The sequence below is a fragment of the Rosa rugosa genome, chromosome 2 (genome assembly GCF_958449725.1).
Source record: "Rosa rugosa chromosome 2, drRosRugo1.1, whole genome shotgun sequence".
Classification (NCBI taxonomy): domain Eukaryota; kingdom Viridiplantae; phylum Streptophyta; class Magnoliopsida; order Rosales; family Rosaceae; genus Rosa; species Rosa rugosa.
The window spans coordinates 9,163,590-9,187,483 of record NC_084821.1 but is presented as its reverse complement, the minus strand read 5'-3'; the positions used below and the strand labels follow the sequence as shown (position 1 = coordinate 9,187,483).

The 23,894-nt window shown below is 38.5% G+C and overlaps 4 protein-coding genes, 1 long non-coding RNA gene and 1 pseudogene across 11 annotated transcripts; 3 read left to right on the top strand and 3 right to left on the bottom strand.

Moving 5' to 3' along the window:
- The first annotated feature begins 2,186 nt into the window (after positions 1-2,186).
- On the top strand, positions 2,187-4,370 carry LOC133734201 (endo-1,4-beta-xylanase 5-like; annotated as a pseudogene).
- A 193-nt stretch (positions 4,371-4,563) lies between these two features.
- LOC133734200 (putative tRNA pseudouridine synthase) lies at positions 4,564-8,924 on the bottom strand. 5 transcript variants are annotated; one of them, XR_009858138.1, is made up of 9 exons: positions 8,665-8,924; positions 8,545-8,580; positions 8,173-8,285; positions 7,905-8,053; positions 7,489-7,633; positions 6,898-7,347; positions 6,324-6,749; positions 5,687-5,924; positions 4,602-4,700 (listed from the first exon to the last, which is right to left on the bottom strand). XR_009858138.1 is itself a non-coding variant. In XM_062161842.1 (8 exons), exons 1-7 carry the CDS (start codon positions 8,888-8,890, stop codon positions 6,333-6,335), a joined length of 1,536 nt encoding a protein of 511 aa, XP_062017826.1. In that variant the 5' UTR covers positions 8,891-8,924; the 3' UTR covers positions 4,564-4,700; positions 6,324-6,332. The 5 variants fall into 5 exon arrangements, 3 of the variants coding, with proteins under 3 accessions (XP_062017826.1, XP_062017824.1, XP_062017825.1); XR_009858139.1 differs by having other exon boundaries at positions 5,687-5,774; XM_062161842.1 differs by lacking the exon at positions 5,687-5,924 and having other exon boundaries at positions 4,564-4,700.
- Positions 8,925-9,570: 646 nt separating this feature from the next.
- On the top strand, positions 9,571-15,217 carry LOC133730133 (protein TIC110, chloroplastic). Its single transcript, XM_062157792.1, has 14 exons — positions 9,571-10,265; positions 10,360-10,543; positions 10,619-10,687; positions 10,794-10,892; positions 11,025-11,091; positions 11,466-11,530; positions 11,619-11,713; positions 11,965-12,092; positions 12,174-12,274; positions 12,366-12,582; positions 12,976-13,130; positions 13,384-13,509; positions 13,619-14,605; positions 14,720-15,217. Exons 1-14 carry the CDS (start codon positions 9,754-9,756, stop codon positions 14,957-14,959), a joined length of 3,045 nt encoding a protein of 1,014 aa, XP_062013776.1. The 5' UTR covers positions 9,571-9,753; the 3' UTR covers positions 14,960-15,217.
- Positions 15,218-16,068: 851 nt separating this feature from the next.
- On the top strand, positions 16,069-18,043 carry LOC133733365 (cationic peroxidase 1-like). The gene is made up of 4 exons (XM_062161006.1): positions 16,069-16,291; positions 16,661-16,852; positions 16,971-17,136; positions 17,246-18,043. Exons 1-4 carry the CDS (start codon positions 16,079-16,081, stop codon positions 17,629-17,631), a joined length of 957 nt encoding a protein of 318 aa, XP_062016990.1. The 5' UTR covers positions 16,069-16,078; the 3' UTR covers positions 17,632-18,043.
- LOC133733367 (uncharacterized) lies at positions 17,473-22,355 on the bottom strand. Of its 3 annotated transcripts, XR_009857649.1 has the most exons (4): positions 22,148-22,355; positions 21,782-22,009; positions 19,965-20,975; positions 17,473-17,612 (listed from the first exon to the last, which is right to left on the bottom strand). It is a non-coding gene; the product is annotated as an uncharacterized LOC133733367 (long non-coding RNA). The 3 variants fall into 3 exon arrangements; XR_009857647.1 differs by having other exon boundaries at positions 19,965-22,009; XR_009857648.1 differs by lacking the exon at positions 19,965-20,975 and having other exon boundaries at positions 17,475-17,612.
- Positions 18,039-18,983, bottom strand: LOC133733366 (uncharacterized). Its single transcript, XM_062161007.1, has 2 exons — positions 18,588-18,983; positions 18,039-18,366 (listed from the first exon to the last, which is right to left on the bottom strand). The coding sequence occupies exons 1-2, from the start codon at positions 18,878-18,880 to the stop codon at positions 18,348-18,350; spliced, it is 312 nt and encodes a 103-aa protein (XP_062016991.1). The 5' UTR covers positions 18,881-18,983; the 3' UTR covers positions 18,039-18,347.
- Positions 22,356-23,894: the final 1,539 nt, after the last annotated feature.

The following is a 23,894-nucleotide window of genomic DNA, read 5'->3' as shown; positions in this document are numbered from 1 at the left end:
TATTTAATTGGCACTGATGGTGATATAATGCCCACCAAAGCTTAAGAATAAAAACAAATAAGAAGTTCTATGTTGATATCGTATTGGCAGACCAACATCAGTGCCTTATATCACCATCAATGAAGAACAGAGATCGTATTAAACTATAAATATATAGTGACAACATTAAGACAAATATGCAATAGAGATAATCATGCACATGCATCACCGCAAACATATATATATCAATGAATACAAGGATACATAGGCTATCAGAAGATATGTTGATCAATTGAATCAAGATTGCATGGCATCAGTATGGTGATGACGTGATAGATATTGGCAAAACTTGGTTCACCAATAACGTAAACAAACTGGAATTCTAAAGAGAATGAACTCATGGATCACGTTTTATAGTTCAAGGCAACGACGTTGCGCCATAAAACATCTGGATCATCATAGAGTAAAAAAAATAGAAGAGCAAATCGTGCTGATAACGTGTTAAAAAGTATTGACTTACTTTGTAGAGAGTAAGAAACGTATAAAGAGCGATGAGGAGAAAATAGAGAAGTGTATTATTCAGTCTCAGAGGCCTCCCTTATATAGAGGTAGGGTTTACATGATAAGTGTTCAGACTATCGAGATATTACATGTAGGTTCCTAACTAATAACGTGGACAGCCACATAAGAAATAATATTTACAACAAAATTAATATTGTTCATTCTAATTTATATTATAAAGAATTAGTTGTTCTAAAGTTAGTAATATCGAAAACCGAAATACCGAATTTGGTAGACATGATTAAAAATCGAAAATTTTGGTTGGTAATTGATAGCTCAATTTTGAAACCGAAAGCTTTGATTTTGAAGTTGGTAATACCTATAACCGATTCGAACTGACCGAGTGATAGCCCTAACTTTTTTAGAATCAGATTTAATGGTTAAAAAACTCGGTGGATTATAACTAATCGCTTTCTCGAGTATTTATCAAGTCCACTGCCGATTTGAGAAGAGAAAATGCAACCTCCTCTTTCTGGCCACTTCCCTGGCGAAGTGTAACTCTTACATGCATGACTCCCAACATTTGAGACTCAATGTTGTAAACTGTGACTCCTGCACGGTTGTTTTTCTCAAACCTTTTGGTAAAGCCGTCATTCAACAATGACAAAATACATGACTTTTGATCGAATTCTTCGGAAAATAAACCTCTCCAGTCTTTGGGATCACCGACCTTCAGCTTCTTCCTCATCCTCGAGGGTCCTAGTCAACTGATTTCAGACTTGGTCGATGAAGACACCACTTGCATGGGCTTCATTGAGTTGGGAGGGAGTGGCAACTGGCCGGCCAGGGTGAGGGCTTAATAAAAAGGGTTTGTCTTCCCTTTTGAAACAGACAGAGAGGGAACCTCGATCATATGTTTTTAACTTTTTAAGTGTTTGGTCTCGCGGTTTATTGATTCTTCATTATAGCTATACTTGATTTGTCGATCCTTGAAGAATTGCATAACTAAGGAAGATGAAGAATGGGTTTGTGAAAGTACGTGATGATAATTGAAATGTAATAAATGATGGATATTCATAAGAATATCATATGTTAATTAGGAAAGTAGGAGTTTCAAAACTTGCCTTTTCCATGGCGTTCCTATAATCTCTTGCCCCTTTTCCTAGTTTGAGTGGGGGTCTCACAATTCTTAGCTCCTTTTTCCTAGTTTCACTAGGGTTTTTACAATCTCTAACCTCCAGGCTCCACTCATGGATTTATCAAAAGGAAAAAGAAAAAAAGCAAATCCTCCACTTACCAAAAAATTCTTAAATTGTTTACGTACTTACCAAAAGGATGGGACTCTTACCTTTTATAGGTATAATTCTCCTATAAATACAATGCATGATATGCTTCATGACATTGCTTCTCAATCTTCTCTCTCTCTGTTTAAGGGTTCTTCTCTTTCTTCGGTAGTGTTATAGGCTTATAGCAAACAATTAACATACAATGACGAATGCAGGCAAAAGCAATCTGCTGCTGCTGTTATGCACTTGTCTTTTTTCAGGGTTTGAAGTAATTGCACTATCCTATGACTACACAGCCAGCATTGAGTGTTTGGAAAACCCTCACAAACCCCAATATGGTGGAGGAATCATTGTAAACCCTGAACTAAATCACGGCTTGAGAGGGTGGTCTACTTTCGGCGATGCAAAACTCCAACATAGAGAATCACAAGCAGGCAACAAATTCGCTGTGGCTCGTAATAGAAACCAACCACATGCTGGTATTTCACAAAAGACTTATTTGCAAAGAAACAAGCTTTATACATTCTCCGCTTGGATACGAGTGGTGGCAGAGGTGTTCCAGTAACAGTTACTTTCAAGACAAGTGCTGGATCATTCATTCATGCTGGTGCTATTGTCGCGGAATCCAATTGCTGGTCCATGCTCAAGGGTGGCCTAACTGTGAATGCATCAAGCCCAGCTGAGCTTTATTTTGAGAGTAAGAACACATCGGTTGAGATTTGGGTTGATAGCGTCTCATTACAACCATTCAACAAAAAGGAATGGAAGTCTCATTATGATCAAAGCATTGAGAAGAACCGAAAGAGCAACGTGAGAATCCAAGCAGTTGATGCAAAAGGAAACCCTCTACGGAATGCAACAATATCCATCCAACAAAATGCTCCCAGATTCCCATTCGGATGCGCTATGAACAAGAACATTCTCACCAATACTGCTTACCAAAACTGGTTCACTTCGAGGTTTGGAGTCACAACTTTTGAAGACGAAATGAAATGGTACAGCACAGAACCTTCACAGGGACAAGAGGACGTACTACTCAGTGGCTGATGCCCTGCTTCAGTTTGCTAAACAACAGAACATTGCAGTCAGTGGCCACAATGTGTTCTGGGATGATCCTCAGTACCAACTAGGTTGGGTCAAATCACTCGATAAACAACAACTGGCTCTGGCTGCTTCCAAGAGGTTAAATTCTGTCATGAACAGATACAAGGGCCAAGTTACATTTTCATTTCTTTGAAAGTAAGTTGGGTGAAAATGCTTCAGCCATTTTATACAATTGGGCTACTAAAGCTGATGGAGCAACCACCGTGTTCATGATTGACTACAATACCATTGAGGAGAGCAAAGATGGAGCCTCCACCCCGGCTAAGTACCTTCAAAAGCTCAGAGATATACAAGGCTTTCCCGGTAACAACAACTTAAGGATGGCAATAGGACTTGAGTCTCATTTCAAGACTCCTAACATTCCTTACATAAGATCTTCTATTGATACTCTGGCTGCGCTGCAAACCTACCAATCTGGATTACAGAATTGGATGTGGAAAGCGGTCCCAATCAAGCATGGTACTTGGAGCAGATTCTGAGGGAGGTATGCACTCACCCTCAGATTCAAGGAATTGTTATTTGGGCTGCATGGAAACCACAAGGATGTTACAGAATGTGTTTGACAGACAACAATTTCAAGAACTTACTGACTGGTGAAGTTGTTGACAAGCTACTAAGTGAACGGGTTTGAAGGCTGGCTTCACCTCTTCTGCTACAACAGATACTAATGGTGTCTTCGAGGCCTGCCTTCCCCATGGAGATTATGAAGTGAAAATCACTGACCTGGAATCTGTGAAAGTTTCTACCGGTATGGTTCAGGGATTGAATGTGGCAGCAAGTTCCACTGCAAACCAACAACCATTGCTGGTCCAACTTGCTGCATGAGCTTTTCGTCATTGTTTTAATTAAAAATTTTGATTTTTTTTTAATTTTTAATTTTTTTATGGAAGTCTAGGATTGGTAATTTGGTATTCACATTATGGTGAGTGATATTGGAGTTTAGTTAATTTGAGTTTGCATGAAAAACTAGAATATGAATTGTCGCATCTAATTTTATTACTTGCTTATGTTCTTCTAGAAACAACTAACATTTCTTCACAGATGCTCTGCATGTGCAACTTATTATTATTATTTTTTCTTCAGAAAATAAAAAAATAGTTATTGCAGAGAAAAGATAATGGGGAGAGATAAGTGGGTTGTAGCTACTTTTTTTGGTTTTTTTTTTTCATAAAAATATATTTTGTAAATGTCTTAATTATCCTTCTGATTTAATTAATTCTCAGAGTTTATTAATCTTCTAGGGTCTTTTCTGTCAAAATTCTAAATCTTGGCTAACAAACCCTCTTCTCTTAATAATAGTATAGATAAAGAAAAAAGTATATGAGTTGCTATTCTTATATATATTCCCATATCAAGTCTATTCTAGAGAACAAATAATTATGATATAGAGATAGAAATTTGATGCCCTGAATTCATAAAACGTCTAAATAAAGCTAATGTAGGTAGGTTTTATCTCTCCCGAGGTGTATTTCCAAGCATGCTGTGAAATTGCTGTCATCTCAAGATGTCTGAGATACAGAATATATATCCCCAAACTAGCTACTAATATCAGGCAGATCAAATTTGATAAATATATATTGATTTGTATTGTTATCTCTAATGATTTATCATTCAGCTGATTAAACCATCTAACAGATACATAAGAATCTATACATCTGCAGGTTTTCTCAACAGAAGTTAAGCAAACTAATATCATTTCTTGAATATACAACAAACAAAAAGAAACCTACACTTATATGAAGGTGACATACTTGAGAGATTTGTAAAGTTTGCATGAAAGGTCCAGATCAAACTAACATATGGTTCCTTCTTTTCCCGACTACGGTCCACCTGCATTTGACAGTTCCTGAGATAAGAGTCCGATTGACTTACAACAGTTACACAATAGTGAAATTTAATGAATGGAAAATAAAGATCTACAGACTGCAATACAGGAGACTACAAGCTTTGGAGCTCATTTTTGATTTGCTTCCTTAGAAACACAGCGCAAGTTGGCTGAAAGTTGAATGGAAAACTGAGGAAATTAAACCAGCGCAAGTTGACCGAAAGTACCTCATAGAGTTTGTGTATATAATCCCAATATTCACAACAATTAACATATTGCAAACATATTTTGTAATCAATATCAAACATGTTAATGCAGAGACTTTTTCCTTGTTAGTGTTTACAGTCACTTGTAATCATCATATTGGAATATAGAACTTATGATATAAGTTGAGGCCTATTCCACCATGTACTGAAAAGAATCCATCCAGCAATGAGTTTAGATATTTGAGAACATACTAGAACATGGATTACACAATAATACATCCAAGTCATTAAACCCATAAAGGGTTGGTAACAAATGCCATTGTCAACCTGATCAGTACTACACACATCCACTAAACCTGCGGAGATAAAAGTTAAATATACGAAAATGAGAGATTGACAGTTGTTAATCTAACTTGTAATGGACTGCAAGGTATAAAGGCTGAGACTGCAAGAAAGGCCTCAAAACCATAGTTATCTTATAGTTTTTCATCTGCTAAAGCAAGTTCATTTTCTTGAGTTTGAAAAAGAAAGGATCTGACAAAAGAGATTAGAAACATGCTCCATGACGAGAGATTATATCTTTTACATAGACCTGAGTTATATATAAACAGATCAACATGCCAACTACCACAAGTATTTGTTAAGAAAAAAAAACTCATCACGTACTTCCATAAATGTTCATCTCTCATTTGAATAAAAATGCTTTGAGCATACAAACATTTGATGCCAAAATGGCACAAGGAATGGTGTGATTCATTCATTTGAAAATGTAAAGGAAAACATACAAACAGCGGTGCTTCTTGGCAAATTAAATGCTGATGGCTGACGATTAATTCCTTCAGATAGAAAGCGACATCCTTCAGTAGCATAAGCCTTCAAATCATTTAACTTCTTCGTTAGTCAGTTCAAAATGCAACTCTCCAGACTCTCATCAATCATTAGCATAAGCCTTCATACTTTTGGACAACTCTAATCCATGATTCAGCCAAGTAAGATTACATTAATGACGGTAACAAGCTGGTTCTGTGACAGCAAAATGGCATCCAAATCAGCACAAAACAATGACATCAGTATCTACAGTCTCTAATGGGTTTCATTCAGCAGCGGGAACCAGGCAGAACCCAGATACTGCCGAGTTCAGCCTAGTTTAGTGATCTATTTCAGAGAAAATGATCACACTATCGAGTCATTAGACAAAACAATCAGGAGCATATAAGGATTATGGTTTCTTTAATAAGTGGCATGTCAACATTTGGTTCCTGAAGTAGGAAATTAGAAAAGCACCCTTCAAGGTTTGTATACGACATCTAAAGAAACAAACGAGGAGGTGCAAATGGCTGGGAGTTCTGCCCATGCCCCGACACAAACAGGTAATTACTAAGATATAATTACTCCCAAATATAAATGAAAGTAGTGATGTACCTTCTCTCATTACTTTAGGATTGATGCATCACTCTCAAACCTTTCCTTCCACACTTTCCAAGCATTTCTAACTTCATCCAATTCTATATCTGGAATACCTGTGTTTCTATCCAAATTTTCAATCCATTCTTGCCAAGGATATCCTGAAGGTTCTAAGAAGTTTGCAACTTGAGGCAACATTACAGATGTGAAGAACTCATCAACCTGTTTGATAATTTCTTCTGATTCAACCATTGCAATCATTTCAGGCCTTGTTACATTTCCAGGTCTTTCTCTAATTGAAAATCTGTTTCCTCTTAAGATCAAAACTTCAGATGGAGCAAGGGGTAGGATTATCCGTGAGAACTTGACCAGTGATAATGTCAGAATATCTCTTGGGAGTAACTTGCGCTTTATGGCCACAGCAGTTCCAACCATTTTGCGAATCTGGTGAGTGTGTATAAAGATTAGTGTTATGTAATTAGCTGTCAAGCTAAGAAGCAGCCAATGACTGCAAGAACAAATCTATAAATTATGAAGATGCAATTTTGAAACAAATAGATGATGAAATTAGGGTAAAGCTAACAGAACTTACTTGATGTAACATGAAAGACTCTCCCCATATGGAGAGCTCAACATACTCATGTGCCAGCGATTTTTCAAGCTTTCCACAAGAACAGCGAAATATCTTTCTGAAATGAGAAGCACCGATTCTATCGCTCTCATCAGGTTCGTATAACCATTTTGCACGGATAACTGAATCAGTACTTTTCTCCTTCAGAACATCTTCCTGCTTCTTGCATGCTTTCAGTAAGTTTTCATTCCCACTGCTGGACAGGACAGAATTTTGGTTCAGTACCTCAGTTTCTGTTGTATTTTCTCCCTCGAACTCATCTTCATCGTCACTTCCCTCAAGCTCGGAGGCTGATGCCTCAACAGTTGATCTTTCTGTTTTTGACATATTGCAGTATATAGGTGATTTCTTCCCAGGAAGTTTTTTCCTGTATTTAGATCGTACTGTATAGTTATGAAAAGGATGTTCACCCTGCAAAATGCATTCACACAGATAATTCAGCTATAGGAAGCTTTTCTCAATGCAGAGACTAAATTAGGTGCTTAAAACTAAATTAGGTGCTTAAAACTCACATCAGTAAGAGACATAACTATAAGGACAAAAACATCAAACCTCGAAAGCATTTAGTATATCGTTGAAGTCTGCAATGTGATCATCAATTTCAGCTGTGCTAAAGTGACTTTTGATTCCAATAACATCAGCAGGAAGGAGGTATGAATACATACGGAGATTACACTCCTTTCTGGGATCAAAGCTCCTACAACATAGGCAAATAAATTGACAATTGGAAAGTACATTTGTAGAGATAAGCAAATGCATGCCATCATAACGAGTATGCATCTAAGGAAAATCAAGGTTCAACTTTTATTAATACGTCCAATACTCAAGAGAGTTATATCTTGGAACAATCACATCATTAAGGTAATGCATGTCATCACTCCTCTAAAGACCAAATCTATCTCTTTTTTCATGACTACCAAAATTTATAATTTGCAGAAGAGAAATGATAAATAAACTCAAGGTCTCACCTCTGTGCAGGTAAAACACTAAAAATTTTGATATTATGAGGAAGGTAACAGTTGATGTGATTCACAAGAGCAATGCCATAAGGGTCTCCGTCCCACGCATTTTCAGGGATTTCCATTTTCAATGATATCATTGTCGCCAAGGAGTGAACCTAAACATAATAAATTCACCACACCAAAGATAACAAAACCAGCATTAGATGCAATCACAAACAATATCACTACAAGTCACAGTATCAAACACAAATTGGTTATAAGTAAGCTTACTTACTCCCTTATCGGTTCTGCTGCTTCTGGCCCACGCAATCTTGTTCAGGTTCCCGAAGTTACTCTCGCGAATACCACCGGCCTTGAATATGGCAGTTTCCAGTTCCTTTTCAATAGCTACATTTCAAAATTGCAATGCTTTTTAGCCACATTCCATCCACGCATGCTAAGCTGATTCAAGTACATGACATGGTTATTTTAACATTACCACTTTATCAACATTCCAGATTTTGATTGCTCTTATCAGTAATTCATCAAAATCAAAAAGTTAAAAAGAAACAAACTTTACATTTACACCAAGCTAAACCCAATTTCCCAATAACAATTAACCAGTAAAACTAATTTTACCAAGGTAACAGATGAAGAAGAAACTCACTAGATATTGAAGGGTCATCTCTTTGCATTTGCAGACCTGAAATGAATTAAAAGAGGCATAAAGTACTGAACTTTAAGAGTGTTAACGTTATCAATAACATTGGTCAAAGTCGAAACGGACCTCGGTAATCGGTGCCCACATACCCGACTCGGAGAACCACTTTCTTCTTTCGAACGGATTGCCATTTTTCAGTGTGGGTTAAGGTTTGTTGAGCAGTGGCAGCGGAGGAGGAGCAGCAGTAAATAAGGTTCAATCTTGAGGGTATTTTTGGGTTTGAAAAATGGAAGCTCTGGTTTGGGTGTTTTGGAAGCCAAAGCGAGAGCGGGAGTCGCAGTGAAGAGGCCATTTTCAGAGCTCACATACTGCAGTGAGGAAGAGGAAGACGGAGTCTTTGTTTAGCTGAAAAATAGAATAGAAAGACAAAAATGCCCTTCACCTCCCAGGCCCATTGAACGTATGTAGGCCGACGGTAGGAATGGACCTAATGCATAAATATTAAGGGGGGGTGTTTAGATAATTTCCAATTTTAATTTCATTATACAACATATGTAATTAAAATAAAGAAAATTGAAAAATCTACACCGGTATATTTAATATATCAATACATGAAGTAGACTATATTTCATGTAAAGATAGATTGACTCTATGCATCAGTAGATTAACTTGACTTAATCTCAAATTAGTCTAGCTCTGTATAACCGTTTATAACGTATTGAACTAGTCTATATAATGTATCGATATATTAATGTACCGCAGATAAATCTTTAAATAAAAAAATAGTATAATCACGTAGAAAAATAGTTAAGAAAATAATTTTTATTTGATAAAGATAAATAATTATGTAGAACAATTTTTTAAACTCAGCCCGTCTAGACAGATTACTCAGACTAATCGAAGTGGCTGGCCGCGGTTAGCGCCTTAAGCAAGGACTAAGGAGGGATTTTCAGGACATATCGAGGCCCAATAGATAGGCCCATTTGAATTGTATATTACGTCATTTTTGTCTTGTTTGCTTTTGCTTCTCTATCTTCACTTTCAAACTTTCACCCTATCTTCTTCTTCTTCTTATTCTGCTCCGCTGGGTCTTCTTTAGTTGTTAAACCCTATATAACAGACCAACTCTCCGATCCCAAACCCTAGAAAAGTAAAGACTTTTAGCTCCTCCACAGTCCCCCAAACGACGTCGTCTGCTCTTATCCAGAGGGAGCCATGAATCCCTCCACCCTCCTCGCCCCTTCTTCTTCAACGCCGCAGCGTTCAATTCTCCAGTCGCAGTTCCTCAACCCTATCCCTCTCCGCGCCACCACCTCCGCAACCGTCCCACGGCGCCGTTTCAGGGTCTCATTTCCCCGCAACTCGGCTGCCCAGTCGGACGGCGCCACGTCACCACCGCCGCCGACAGATGTCTTTGGGGGCAAGAGAGAGCTCACTGGAGTCCAGCCCCTTGTGGAGAAGCTTTCGCCGCCGCTAAGGTTGGTGACGTCGGCAATAGTGTTCGCCGGAGCGGTGGCTGCGGGTTACGGGTTGGGGCTTCGGGTCGGGAAGACCCAGAACACCGCGTTGGGCGGGGCTGTGGTGCTCGGAGCTGCTGGAGGAGCCGCTGTGTACGCTTTGAACGCCAGCGCTCCGGCCGTCGCCGCCGTCGATTTGCACAACTACGTTGCCGGCCGGGATGACCCCAGAGCTGTGAAGAAGGAGGATATTGAAGGCATTGCGAAAAAGTGAGTATCAAAGTAGTGAAAATTTGAAGTAGGTTTTTTGAATTTACAGTGTTGTTAGTGATTGAGTTTCGGTTCAAATGTTTCGAATTTGCAGGTATGGTGTGAGCAAGCAAGATGAGGCATTCAATGCGGAGCTCTGTGATTTATACTGCCGGTTCGTCACTTCAGTGATACCTCCAGGAAGTGAAGAACTTAAAGGGGATGAAGTTGATACCATAGTGAACTTCAAAAATGCTCTGGGCATCGATGACCCTGAAGCAGCTTCAATGCACATGGAGGTGGGTGTTGTTTACTTATCATTTTATTAAAGAAAATGAATTTCCGCAACTGAGTTGGTGTTTGTTGGGTTTTAGATTGGTAGACGCATTTTCAGACAGAGGCTTGAGACTGGGGACCGTGAAGGTGATCTAGAGCAGCGTCGGGTAGGTCTTTTGTGCTTGAGATTTTGAGGTTACTGTACTTTTTTTTTTTTTTTTAGTGGTGGAGGGATATAGAGCTTTGACCATTGTTAGTGACCCTCCAGTGCAGGCATTTCAGAAGCTGATATATGTTTCAACGCTCGTGTTTGGAGATGCTTCATCTTTCCTCTTGCCTTGGAAGCGTGTTTTCAAAGTCACCGATTCCCAGGTAACTTTATAGTTCTTCCCATCATAACAGTTAATGTTATCAGGCCTTATCCAGGATCGAACTCACAAGATTTCATAATTCTGCCTTGTTTTCACTCTTACTTCATTATTTATAACCATGTTATTCTGGCAGGTGGAGATTGCTATCCGTGATAATGCACAGAGGTTATATGCTTCCAAGCTAAAATCAGCTGGCAGAGGTAACCAAATTGTTAGTCGATCCTTTAGGGAATTGTTTCTGGGATACAAGGGCAACTAATACTAGCGGAGTGGTGGGTGATGAGAACTTTGAAAATTGAGCCTAAAGTTGATGTCTTGTGTTAATTTGTTTTGTGTTAGTCGTGGCATTATTAGTTTGATGGTCCAAAATTATAAGACACCTGGAATGAACAATTTGTTAATTTTTTCATATCCTTTTATTAGAAGTGATATGATGCTACTCCCTCAGAGGCTGACTTTAATTTTGAACAATTCTTTAAGAGAGTTTGATTACATGAGTTGAAGATTCAAGTTTTTATGATCTTATTTAGTTTATGCTTCAAGTGCTGACAAAATCGGCAATATTGTTTGACAGATATTGATGCAGAGCCACTTGTTAGGCTTAGAGAAGCACAACTCATGTATCGGCTTTCTGATGAGGTATCTTCTGTTCAAGTTGTTCGGTAGACTTTCTGTAGTCTGCTTTTAGTTGTTAATTTCATAATGTGGATGATACTGTTCCATACAGAATGCTGCAGACTTGTTCAAGGAGCACACAAGAAAACTGGCCGAGGAAAATATTTCATCAGCACTCAATATACTCAAGTCCAGAACAAGAACAGCGTATATTCATCCCTTCTATGAATAAGTCCATCTTGTGTGTGTTTATTTTTCGTAAAACGTAATTGAACTTAATGGGTCTAAATTTAGCCTCAGAATTTAGTCATATAAGAAATTTCTTTAATAAGTCAGAGCTCTCATCTTTGTATAAATTGTGAATGTAGAAAGTTTTTTATTCTGTGTTTGTGTTGATAGTTCCAGTCGATATAATCTTCAGTATATAGTGTTGCATCTAATAAGATTAAGATTTTCAGGGGGGGTGTCACACGAGTTGTGGAAGAGCTTGATAAGGTTCTAGCACTCAATAGTTTGCTCATCTCACTAAAGAACCAGCCAGATGCTGTTCGCTTTGCACCTGGGGTTGGGCCAATTTCTTTACTTGGTAAGAATCTGTACAGTTTCCTTGTATGTTTCTAGTGGCTGCGTTCTGAAAATCCTAACTCTACTTATATCTGTTGCTTAGGGGGTGATTATTATGGTGATAGAAAGATAGATGACTTGAAGCACCTTTATAGAGCATATGTCACAGATTCTTTATCAGGGGGTCGCTTGGAAGAGAATAAGGTAAACATAGACTCATGAACTGCGGTAATAACTGCTGCTGATGTTTCCATTTAGGCCTATTGTTATTCATATTTACTTTTGTCTTGTGCAGCTTTCTGCATTGAATCAGCTTAAGAATATATTTGGGTTAGGCAACCGAGAGGCAGAAACCATTGTGCTAGATGTTACTTCAAAGGTATACCGTAAACGTCTTTCACAGGCTGTTATTGGGGGTGATTTGGAAGCAGCAGATAGCAAAGCAGCCTTCCTTCAAGGTATCTGTGAGGAGCTGCACTTCGATCCACAGAAGGCGAGTGGGATTCATGAAGGTAATGGAAGTTGTAATTCTTGTCATTTGAAACTTGACTCATCCTCTCAAGTCTATTTTTACATCACCAACATTTGCACTAGTGGTAGGAAATTTTTTTATCCAATTTTCTTTGTATGATCAATCTTCTGGCTTTTGTATTGATTGCTGCCTTGTGATGACTGACATCAAGATTGCAAGAAAACAAAATAAGAATTGCCATTTGTAGATTTATCATGTTGCATAAGCATGCCCATTCCTATTTTTGTTTTCTGTCAATCAAACAGTTCACTGGGCAATTGGGAATATTGCTTCTGTTCCTTGGTGCATTCCAATGAGAACAACACTAGCTTTATGCTATAAGATTGTATCTGTTTTGTTCCTCTTATAAGTTGACTTTTTTTCTTTTTTCTAGAAATTTACCGGCAGAAGCTTCAGCTGTGTGTTGCTGATGGAGAGCTTGATGAGGAGGATGTTGCTGCCTTGTTAAGGCTGCGGGTCTTGCTATGTATACCAAAGGAAACTGTTGAAGCTGCCCATACAGGGATCTGTGGCAGTTTGTTTGAAAAGGTAACTGCATTTTTTTTCTTAAAATCCTTTTACAGCTGTATGAGATGAAAACCCTCTGATTTACATGGCACACTACCATGAAAACTTGTTACTGAGTTTTAGTTGCTCTTTATGCTTTCTTTTGAGGGACTTGTTTAAGTTTGAAGATGCTTTACTATGCCAAAAAAAAAAAAATTTAAACTGTGCCTGTGAAACAATTTTATGTGACCTTGAAATCCTACTTGGTACAATATTTCTGGTGGTGTCTGTTCAGGTTGTGAAGGATGCAATTGCATCTGGTGTTGATGGATACGACGCTGATGTGAAATTAGCTGTTAGAAAGGCAGCCCATGGCTTGCGATTGACTAGGGAGGCAGCCATGTCTATTGCAAGCAAGGCAGTGAGTATCCATTTTGATTGCTCTTTATTGTTTTGTTATCTTTTATGTTAAGTTTATCTTTGGATTTAACACGTTGCCTTTCTCTTTTATTATACTGCTATCTGTGCAGGTCAGAAGGATTTTTGTTAACTACGTAAAACGAGCACGGGCAGCTGGGAACCGTACTGAGGCTGCAAAAGAACTTAAAAAGCTGATAGCCTTCAACACATTGGTTGTGACTGAATTAGTGGCAGACATAAAGGGGGAATCATCTGATACATCGACAGATGAGCCAACAAAGGAGAAAGAAGTAAAAGAGGAAGAAGAAACGGTCCCAGAGGATGAGGAATGGGAATCTATTCAGACACTTAGAAAAATAAGACCTGACAAGGAACTTGCAGTGAAGTTGGGGAAGCCTGGTCAGACTGAGATAACTCTGAAAGATGACCTGCAAGAAAGAGAGAGGACTGACCTGTACAAAACATACTTGCTTTTTTGTATAACTGGAGAAGTGAAGAAGATTCCATTTGGTGCTCAGATCACTACAAAGAAGGATGATTCAGAGTATCTGCTACTAAATCAGCTTGGGGCAATATTGGGTTTGAGCACTACAGAGGTAGTGGATGTACACAGGAGCCTGGCCGAGCAAGCTTTCAGGCAACAAGCAGAGGTGATTTTAGCTGATGGGCAATTGACAAAAGCCAGGGTAGAGCAACTTGATGAGTTGCAGAAGCAAGTTGGGTTGCCTCCACAATATGTTCAAAAGATAATAAAGAGCATAACAACTACAAAAATGGCGTCTGCCATTGAAACAGCTATTGGCCAGGGGAGGCTCAATATTAAGCAGATAAGAGAACTTAAACAATCAAGTGTTGATTTAGAAAGCATGATATCTGAGAGCTTGCGAGAGAACCTATTCAAAAAAACTGTTGATGAGATATTCTCATCAGGCACTGGAGAGTTTGATGAGGAGGAAGTCTATGAGAAAATCCCAGCGGATCTCAACATTAATGTCAAGAAGGCAAGAGGTGTAGTTCTGGAGCTTGCAAAGAGCAGATTATCTAATTCACTGATTCAAGCTGTGTCACTTTTGCGGCAGAGAAATCGTCAAGGAGTGGTATGGACAGACAGTATTTTTGTTGTTACCTAGTCCTGTACACTCAAAGGATTAATTTTTTTTTTTTTTTAATTGAAGGTCAAAATTTTTGAATGCTTATTTCTGGTTTTGCAGGTTTCTTCTCTTAATGACATGCTGGCTTGTGATAAAGCTGTGCCTGCCCAGCCACTTTCATGGGATGTTCCAGAGGAGCTGGCCGATCTGTTTGCCATATACCTGAAAAGTGACCCAGCACCTGAGAAACTGTCACGCTTGCAGTATCTGCTGGGCATTAATGATTCCATGGCAGCTTCCCTCGGGGAGATGGGAGACAGATTATCCCCTGCTGGTGCAGAGGAAAAGTTTGTATTCTGAACGTCAATCTAGACACACATGGGAATAGGCCTGTTCCTGATTGGCTCATTTTTGTCCACAACCTGGTTTCTTTAGGAAAAGACTTATACTATGGTAATTGTAGACAAGTTGTGAATCGAAACAAGAAACTTTTAAATTCTGGTTTAGCCGAAAAATAAGATCTGTTGTATTTCAATATCTCGATATAGGAGGAAGTTATCTGCTTAGAGGAAAGGATTTTAAAGTTTCAAGATATCAGAGAAGCTCACTTCTTTTTTATTTTAATTTGAAGTGCAAACCTACAGTCGTGAAGCGGTAACTGTTTGGTTCACCTTGGCAGTATTGTATTTGTTCTGTTCATGCATATTATACATATATTGAAAGGTGAGTTCACTGTTACTACTGTTCATCAAGGGGTTGAGAAGACTTTTTCGTCCCTGTTACTACTGTTCATCAAGGTGAAAGTTGAGTTTCCAAAGTCATAATTGTAGTTGATCTTTCCTCACAAAGGTTTTACTTTAAGCTAAGATGGAGGCCTAACAATATTCAAAGGGAAACCGAAAACTTTGAATTTGAGTATCCAGAAAGCCACGAAATTCGTAACGTGAGTCTTCATAAATAATGATTTATGTATCTTCTATTGGCCCTTTTGAAGCTCTATGTAGAATTATGTGCACTAGTTATTGGAAGATTCTGAAGTTTGGGGCAATTCCAAAATATGCCTTCATCCATACGTCCATGCAGAAGGTTTATTGCCGCAAGTGGTATGAAGTATCAACCTATTGTTGGGTTGACTAATTAGATTCCAAATGACAATTTGTTCACACACTTCATAGAGACATGCCTTGCATTACAAATTTACAATTATAGACAAATTACTCTTTTTTTTTCAAAGGACGTGGAGGTTGGGTTGAAGAAGGGTTTAGATACTATAGGATAATAAGTAGTGTCATTTTTTATCTTTGCTGGTGAAGATAACAATTGAACTCAGACAACTTTGGTGGGTTTGGATAAAGTATTCGGAACTTTGACTGCGGACATACAGTTAATAGTCCACTAGAGCTATCCTCTATTTATACAGCACTGGAGCAAAAAGAAGGGGAAAGAATTGTACCATCCTCTATATTTTGTTTTGGAATTATGGCTTTTACCTCACAGAAAAACAGCTTCTGCTTCTTGGTGCTTTTGTTCCTGTTTAGCATAGCTTCAGCACAATTGTCCTCAGATTACTATACAACAAGATGCCCGAAAGCCCTTTCTACAGTTCGGACTGCAGTTATTAATGCAGTGGTGAAGGAGCATCGCATGGGGGCATCCTTGCTCCGTCTCCATTTTCACGATTGTTTTGTTAATGCATGTTCCTTCCCCCTCTCACTTTCTCTTCTATGCTAGCTTAATATACATCGGTGACCAATTTCCGGAGCCTAAGCTTTTGGAGCTTAAGGGTTGCCTAGCACATACACAGACATACTTCCATGCATATCATTTTTGTATTAACTTCATCATGTTAAGAACCGTGTATTATATATGCTAATTTTGTAGAGTTGTTAACTTGTTAGGCTAGGCTAGTTGTAAAATGAAAAATGGGAAACTTGTATACAATTTTCTTTCATGAATCACAAATATCATTAGTATATGTATATGCATTTCAATTTCTTGAATCACAAACAACATTCATCTTGGTCATTATTATTGTTGACGAACTTTGGTTGACTCAAACAGGGATGTGATGCATCTGTTCTATTAGATGACACTGCAAATTTTACTGGGGAGAAAACAGCTTTACCAAATTTGAACTCTATAAGAGGATTTGAAGTGATTGATACTATAAAATCTCAACTGGAAAGCATCTGCCCCGGGGTTGTTTCCTGTGCAGACATCCTTGCCATTGCAGCCCGTGATTCAGTTGTTTCAGTAAGTCCCAACAGTAATAAGTACCCGCTAATGTTATGATATTATACTATCAATCTGTACCATTGATTAGAACGGTTTCTATTTCAATGTTTTACAAAACTAATGTATATTTCTGCAGTTGGGAGGGCCTTCGTGGATAGTTCAGTTAGGCAGAAGAGATTCCACTACAGCAAGTTTAAGTGCTGCAAATACTGATCTCCCATCTCCAAGCCTAGATGCTAATGACCTCATCTCTGCCTTCTCGAATAAAGGCTTTAGTGCCAAAGATTTGGTAGCTCTCTCAGGTATCAAGTGAAACATCAATATTTGGGTAGTTCTCATATATATAATACATTACTTAATTTCAATATGTATAATCTTTCTCTGATGAAAATTTTGATTCCTTATGAATAGGATCTCACACAATGGGTCAAGCCAGGTGTGTATTGTTCCGAGACCGGATCTATAATGAGACTAACATCAACTCAGCACTTGCTACATCACTGAAATCAAACTGTCCAAGCTCAGGGAGTGATGACAACCTTTCCCCACTGGATGTTACAAGTCCTGTTTTCTTCGACAACGCTTATTATAAGAACTTGGTTAATAGCAAGGGTCTCTTGCATTCTGACCAACAACTCTTCAGTGGTGGTTCAACAGATTCTCAAGTAACAACTTACAGCACCACCCCTTCAGCTTTCTTTGCAGATTTTGCCAATGCCATGGTGAAAATGGGGAACCTCAACCTGCTTACTGGATCCAATGGTCAAATTCGTACTAACTGCCGCAAAATAAATTAGACTGCTCAGAATGGAAACGTTATCTAGTTCAGTAAAATCAAGTGATTCATATGATAGTAATTTTTGTTTTTACTCATTCCAGTAGAGTGAAAAGAATATAATGTTTTATGTTGTACTTGTATACCGATGCCAAAGCTAAAAAGCCGAAACAATAAATACTGTACCTCATCGATCTAATGCATTCATATTTAGGATTAATTTAAGTTTACCCCCCCTGAAATTTAGAGGTGTCATCATATCACCCGATGTACTCTCAATTTTAAATTTTTACCCCCCAAGCTTTCCAATTTTAATCTTCTGTGCCTAATATGTGACGCTCCGTCCATTAAATTTGATAATAGGGCTCACTTTGAGGGCTAAAATGGTCATTTTATAACTCAAAACAAAAAAAAAGATTCGACCTCTCTCTCTCTCTCTCTCTCTCTCTCTCTCTCACGTTGCCTCATCACTACCATGGCCCCCGACCAAGACGATGCCGAAGGCAACCTGTCCTCCTCTCCCCAAAACGACGTCGTTGACGATGACGACGTCGACGACTTCGCCTCTCCTTTCTCCACCTCCGATGGCGTCACCTCCGTCGAGGGGTTGAATTTGATGGCCGGAGTCGGCTCCGAAGTCTATAGAGGGTACTCGCCGGTGAATTTAGCCAAGAAGAGTCAGAAATTGCCAGTGATTTTGCAATTTCACGGCGGTGGTTGGGGAAATTGCCGCCTCCCTTAATTCCAATTCCAAATTCTGTAAATTTTCCACAAAATAAGAGAAAAAAAAATACTCCAGTTTTACCAGTCAAGAAAATCAGAGAGAAACTCCAGCTGCCGCACCCAAAAAATCAAAAGTACAAAATACTAAATTGGAATGAGAACATATAATTGGTTTAGTGCGTGATTGTCTTGTGTTCATTTAAAAACCACATTTTGAGCTTCCCACAAGTTAAAGGGCATCAAAACGATACTCACCTCAGCCAAGAGCTCCCTTTTCCAACTAACAGAACCATTACTGTCGCTGCTCCGTCGTCTTCACTAAACAACATTGCCATTAAAATCTTCCCCGGCCCTTTCTCCCCATCCCCAAAGGTCACAACTTTATCCCTCTTGTCCTCACAAAGCAAACCCTTCCCATACCTGACGTCAGCATTCACATCCTTCACCATCCCCAATTTCCCAATCTCCACAATCACCAATTCCCTGGCTCCATCGTCAATCCGGCCCAGTCTTAAAGCCCTTGATGAAGAGCACGGCAATCTGGACATAATCTCCCTTTGCTCTCCTTTTCCACCACTTCACCAATTCTGAAATTTAAACACAACCAAACCTCAATTCTTACTTCTGCATATCTAAGTGAACCAGAAACGACCTATGTAAGCTCGACACCACCACCACAGATGGTGGTGGCAGAAGTACCCAAAACACAAATCCGCTAAACTAAATCGAATCGAAGGGCTACTTACACAAGCGTGTAGAGCACGAGAAGTAGGGCAACTTTCGCATGCCAGGCAAGTTAGACCGCCACCAGAGTGGCTGGAAAATGTCTCGAAATGGCCGGAATAACCCAGAAACGAAAATCAACAAAAATCTATCAATCCCAAAAACTAATTACATAGGAAAGTAGAGAACGGCGAGAATATCAATTTCAGTACCTCATGCAACCCCGACGATCGCCGGAAACTACAGAAGCTTCGCCTGAAAACCTAAAGCTTTCGGACTTTGGTTCTTTTTCCACGATCAACAATCGCCAAACCCGTACCATAGGGACGTCGAGGAGGACAGAATGAAACGTTGGCACCAGTGCCCCGGTCGAAGGTGGTCGGACGGTGGAGAACCATCCCGGTCGCCGTTGCGGGTCAAGGCTAGGGAGCAGGAGAGAGAGAGAGAGAGAGAGAGAGAGAGAGAGTAGAGGAGAAATGGTTTTAGGGAGAGAGGGGAGAGTGGTCGAATCTCTTTTTTTCTTTTTTTTGAGTCATAAAATGATCATTTTAGCCCTCAAAGTGGGCTCTATTATCGGATTTAACGTCCAATTTGGACGGAACATCACATATTGGGCACGGAAGATTAAAATTGGAAAGCTTGGGTGGGGTAAAAATTTAAAATTGAGAGGACATGAGGTGACATGGTGACACCCCCAAAATTCCGGGAGGGGTAAACTGAAATTAATCCTCATATTTATAACTGTTGCTTTTGAAAAATCTGGTTTGGATGACAAGAAATGGATTCAAACAGCAGACATTTAGAGAAGCACTACAAGAAAAAAGATGTAGCATAATTGATCAGGTATCAAGCCATGAAGTTCTTGATTGGGATATGTAACATACCCAAAGCTTGGGATATGTAACATACCCAAAGCTCTCAGTGCTTCCTGTCCTCATCAAATTTTCGTAATGACTAAGTATAAGAAACGCAAGGCAAACCCATGCCAAAGAAAAAGTTGAGAACAGAAATTACTGAAACCTAATAAATCATACTGCTGATCAGTCTCCAATCCCACAGACATATACTAAACAAATACATAAAGATTGAAATATATTGCCCTGCATATCTATCCGACACTTCCTTCTGATTTCACCCTAAACAAATCTATCTTTCTTCTTCAAGTTCCAATGCCAATGGGGCCAACATCTAAGCTCATAGAACAACATCTTCCCTTTCAAAGAAAATAATCCTAAACAAACTCAAACTATCTTTTTCAATTATTAATACTAGAACTTAAAACTTCAAAAAATGATAATTGTTTGAGGAGTGTACTTTAGTATCTGAACTAAACTAAAGTACAACAGTAAGTAACAAACTCTTTCCACTATTTTAACACACAATGCAATTAATAATAATGAAAGCAAATCAATTACACAACAAAATGACGGTCATGAACAGAGAGTAATGGTCAGGAAACTAAAATATCAATAAAACAAATGACATCTGCAGATAATATTTTCATAACATGGACAACCATAGCCTTTTTGGCTGAGGTAGCCATATATACCTGTTACATATTGATAAGAAGCAGAGTTAGTTATATATGCTTCTCTCACTACAAACTCGATGGTGCTTAATACATGAATAGTAAATACTTCACTTACAGACACTAATGCATTAAGTTTCATAAGATTGAAAGTATATCAGATATCATGAGTTCATGACAAACCTACTCTAAAGGTGTACAAAGAATGTTATGTTGGAATATTCCTCATGCCAAACCTAGGGAAACAACAACACCATATTTCCTTCAAAATCATTGCCCAACCATTCTCCCCCATCAACATAAAGAAAAGCACAACGAAAGGCTCCCACCATTTGCCTGATCGGTAATAGACTGAGGGTGTTCTTTACCATTCTGTGCTGTTCCTAAAGGGCCTGACAGATTTGTAATTTGAATTATGTAGGCAAGATTCATTCTCAGGTCTATGATTCTACAAAGTGGAGATTATATATCAGCCAGCAACTGGAAAAATTGAGGGCTGGTCATACTTTCCCTATATACAAATGGTCTAGGTATAGGAAGCATGGCCTAAGACAGCCCTAATAGAAAAGGAAAAAGGAATCTATCATGTCTGCTTGTGTGTGTTTGTCTATTATAAGTTCATATAAACTCATATATATACCAACATATTAGATGAAGATCCTGAGATTGCGTACAGATAGACAATAACTATTCAAACAATAGCATTGTTTAAAATTGCAGTACACACAATTGACAACCCAATTTAAGTGCAGTCGATCAGATGCAAAAGAAAAGAACCAGTGCACACATAAACCATCTTTTGTATATGCATGCATGACAATAAACCAGAGCTAGGCAGCAAAATCCAAATCCCTCGTTCTACTACAGATATCCAGATGCAATTTGTTTGCATACGTGCAGGAATGTTAGGTGCATTCAAAGATAAACCACCTCTGATCGACTTATGACATCATATAATTGTTGCTCATACTAATTCTGAAATCAACACCACCAAACACCAAAGCCAAATCATTACCTAGAGAAAACTAAAAATCCAGATCAATAGGCATCATTTCAGTAGGAAACTAGGAAACTACATCAAATCAAACTATCAAAGCATAAGATCCATAATTCAGTCTCCAATTCTATTCAATTTCCTCAGCTACGAACAAATTAAAATGCAAGCCACGATAAGAGAGAGAGATACACCAAAGCGCACCGTTTTGGAGGGAGGGGCCGTACTCGGTGGCAGAGAGGTGCATCTTAATGTCGTCGAGGGTCTCGGACTGGCACAGATTGTTGTAATCAGCGGCAGTGAGAAGATCGCCACGTTGTCCCCGGACGATGGCCTCCAAGTAGCCACCGGCCCACCGTGAACGTTGAAGGTCATCGCTTCAAAGCCCTACATTTTGTTCGCTCGAAATTACGCGATCTGCCACAGGGCGATCTGAAATGGAATCGGAGTGAGAGAAAGGGGACGATTCTAGGTCAGTACGTTAATGGCGGCTAATAACAAAAACACCTAATTCAGTACAATTCTAGGTCAAATTGCTAAGCTTTCCTAAGTTGCAAAAAGCGAACTCACCTGCATCAAATTGGCGTTGGCCTGTGATTTTTCCGGAGCGCCATGGTAGCTCCTATCGATGCGATTCGAATTTGGCGCCAAAATTGGGAGAGAGACTGAATCGGAGCTGAGGATTCGAAATAAACAATTTGAATTAGGGTTTTCAGTTGGGGGAATAAGGAGACGAGGCCAGGAGGGTAAATAAGGAGTTGGGTTTTTGGCTTTATTTTCTTTCGTTTTTGTCGAGGATTTCTGAAAATTGTCCTCAAAGTTGAATAGTGCGATAAAATTTAGATTATAGCGGCAACATTCCCGCACAATTTTTTGTTATTCTTCTTTTGTCCTTCATTTCAAAGCTTTGACAGCGTTCACCGCACCTCGTGGTTCTTAAAATTTTCAACAACATTCACGTTTGCTTGTTGATAACTCAATTGACAACTTGCAGATAACAACGTGCAAGGTAAGTTGTTGATAACTAAATTAATAATATGCAAATGACGTATGTGGTTATAAACAGTTTTCTACAATGTACATTCTTTGCCCGTTGTAGAAGATTGTATGTAACAACGAGCATTTAGAGCATGTTGTTATTATGATGTTGTTGCAGACTACTTTTCTTGTAGTGAAGTCACGTACCTCAGCTATGAACAAATAATTTTTTTTGCTTCCACCAGCAATTTGATTTGCAGTAAATTATCCCTGCAAGTCACCTCAACTACAAGATTCCCACATAGATAACCAAGATTGAAGACAGATATATATATATATATATATATATATATATATATATATATATATATATTTGCTGATTGTCAATCTGTAAGAATTAGAGAAGTAATCTGGTTATTCTCTTACCTTCCCTTCAAACTTACCCCAAAAATCCTTTGTTTCTTTCATATTTTGGATTCCTGTGTTTACATTACAATACAACTTTGTTCCTAATCTTCCTTTAGACCAAATAGAGACATGACTTTTCCAAGAAGATTTGTTTCAATGGTTTTTGAAATTCCACTATTAAAAGAAAATGTAGACAAACAATGTTCTTGCATGATTTATTGTTGGTTCATGTATGTGTGTCCGCTGTCTGTGTTTAGCAAAGCTTTGTTTATGCAGGTCAAAGCCTCTGTTCTGTTACCAAAAGACAGAGAAAGGCAGCCGGCCACTATACATTGAAAGTAAATCAAAGTCAAATCCTTTTATATAATGGCTGTTCTCAAATTTTGATTAGATTAGGAAAACTACATTACTAGTATATCGTTGAATCGTTTCTCAAATGTCACTATGTATTTATGTATGTAATGTGTTAAAATAATTGCAGTACCACTGTTTAGGCCTCAAAAATTCCATTTTGAAGTTAAGGTCTATTAATTTCCTGGATTACACTAAATGATTTCCATAACTGAGATTTTTTTTATTTTTATTTTTATTTTTTTTTAATGAAGACAACGGAATCATGTTCCTTATAATATCAAACGATTGTACGAGGTCAATGTTGAGAGATTCGAAAATCCCTTGTATTACAAATCATTTGCTCAATTATTCACAAAACTAAAAAACCAAAATAGAAACTGCATAACTAAAAATAAAAAAGAAAGACAAAAAAGAAAAACCTAGCCTACACAACCTATATCAAAGCAACTGTCTTGAAACTTTGACACCTAAGACTCTCATGGTGTACATCGTAGTATCTAATGTAGCAACAGCTTCAACCTAAGGCAGTATAGGGTAATGCCACTCCCCAAAAAGCCCAAACCAAACCAGACCCAAA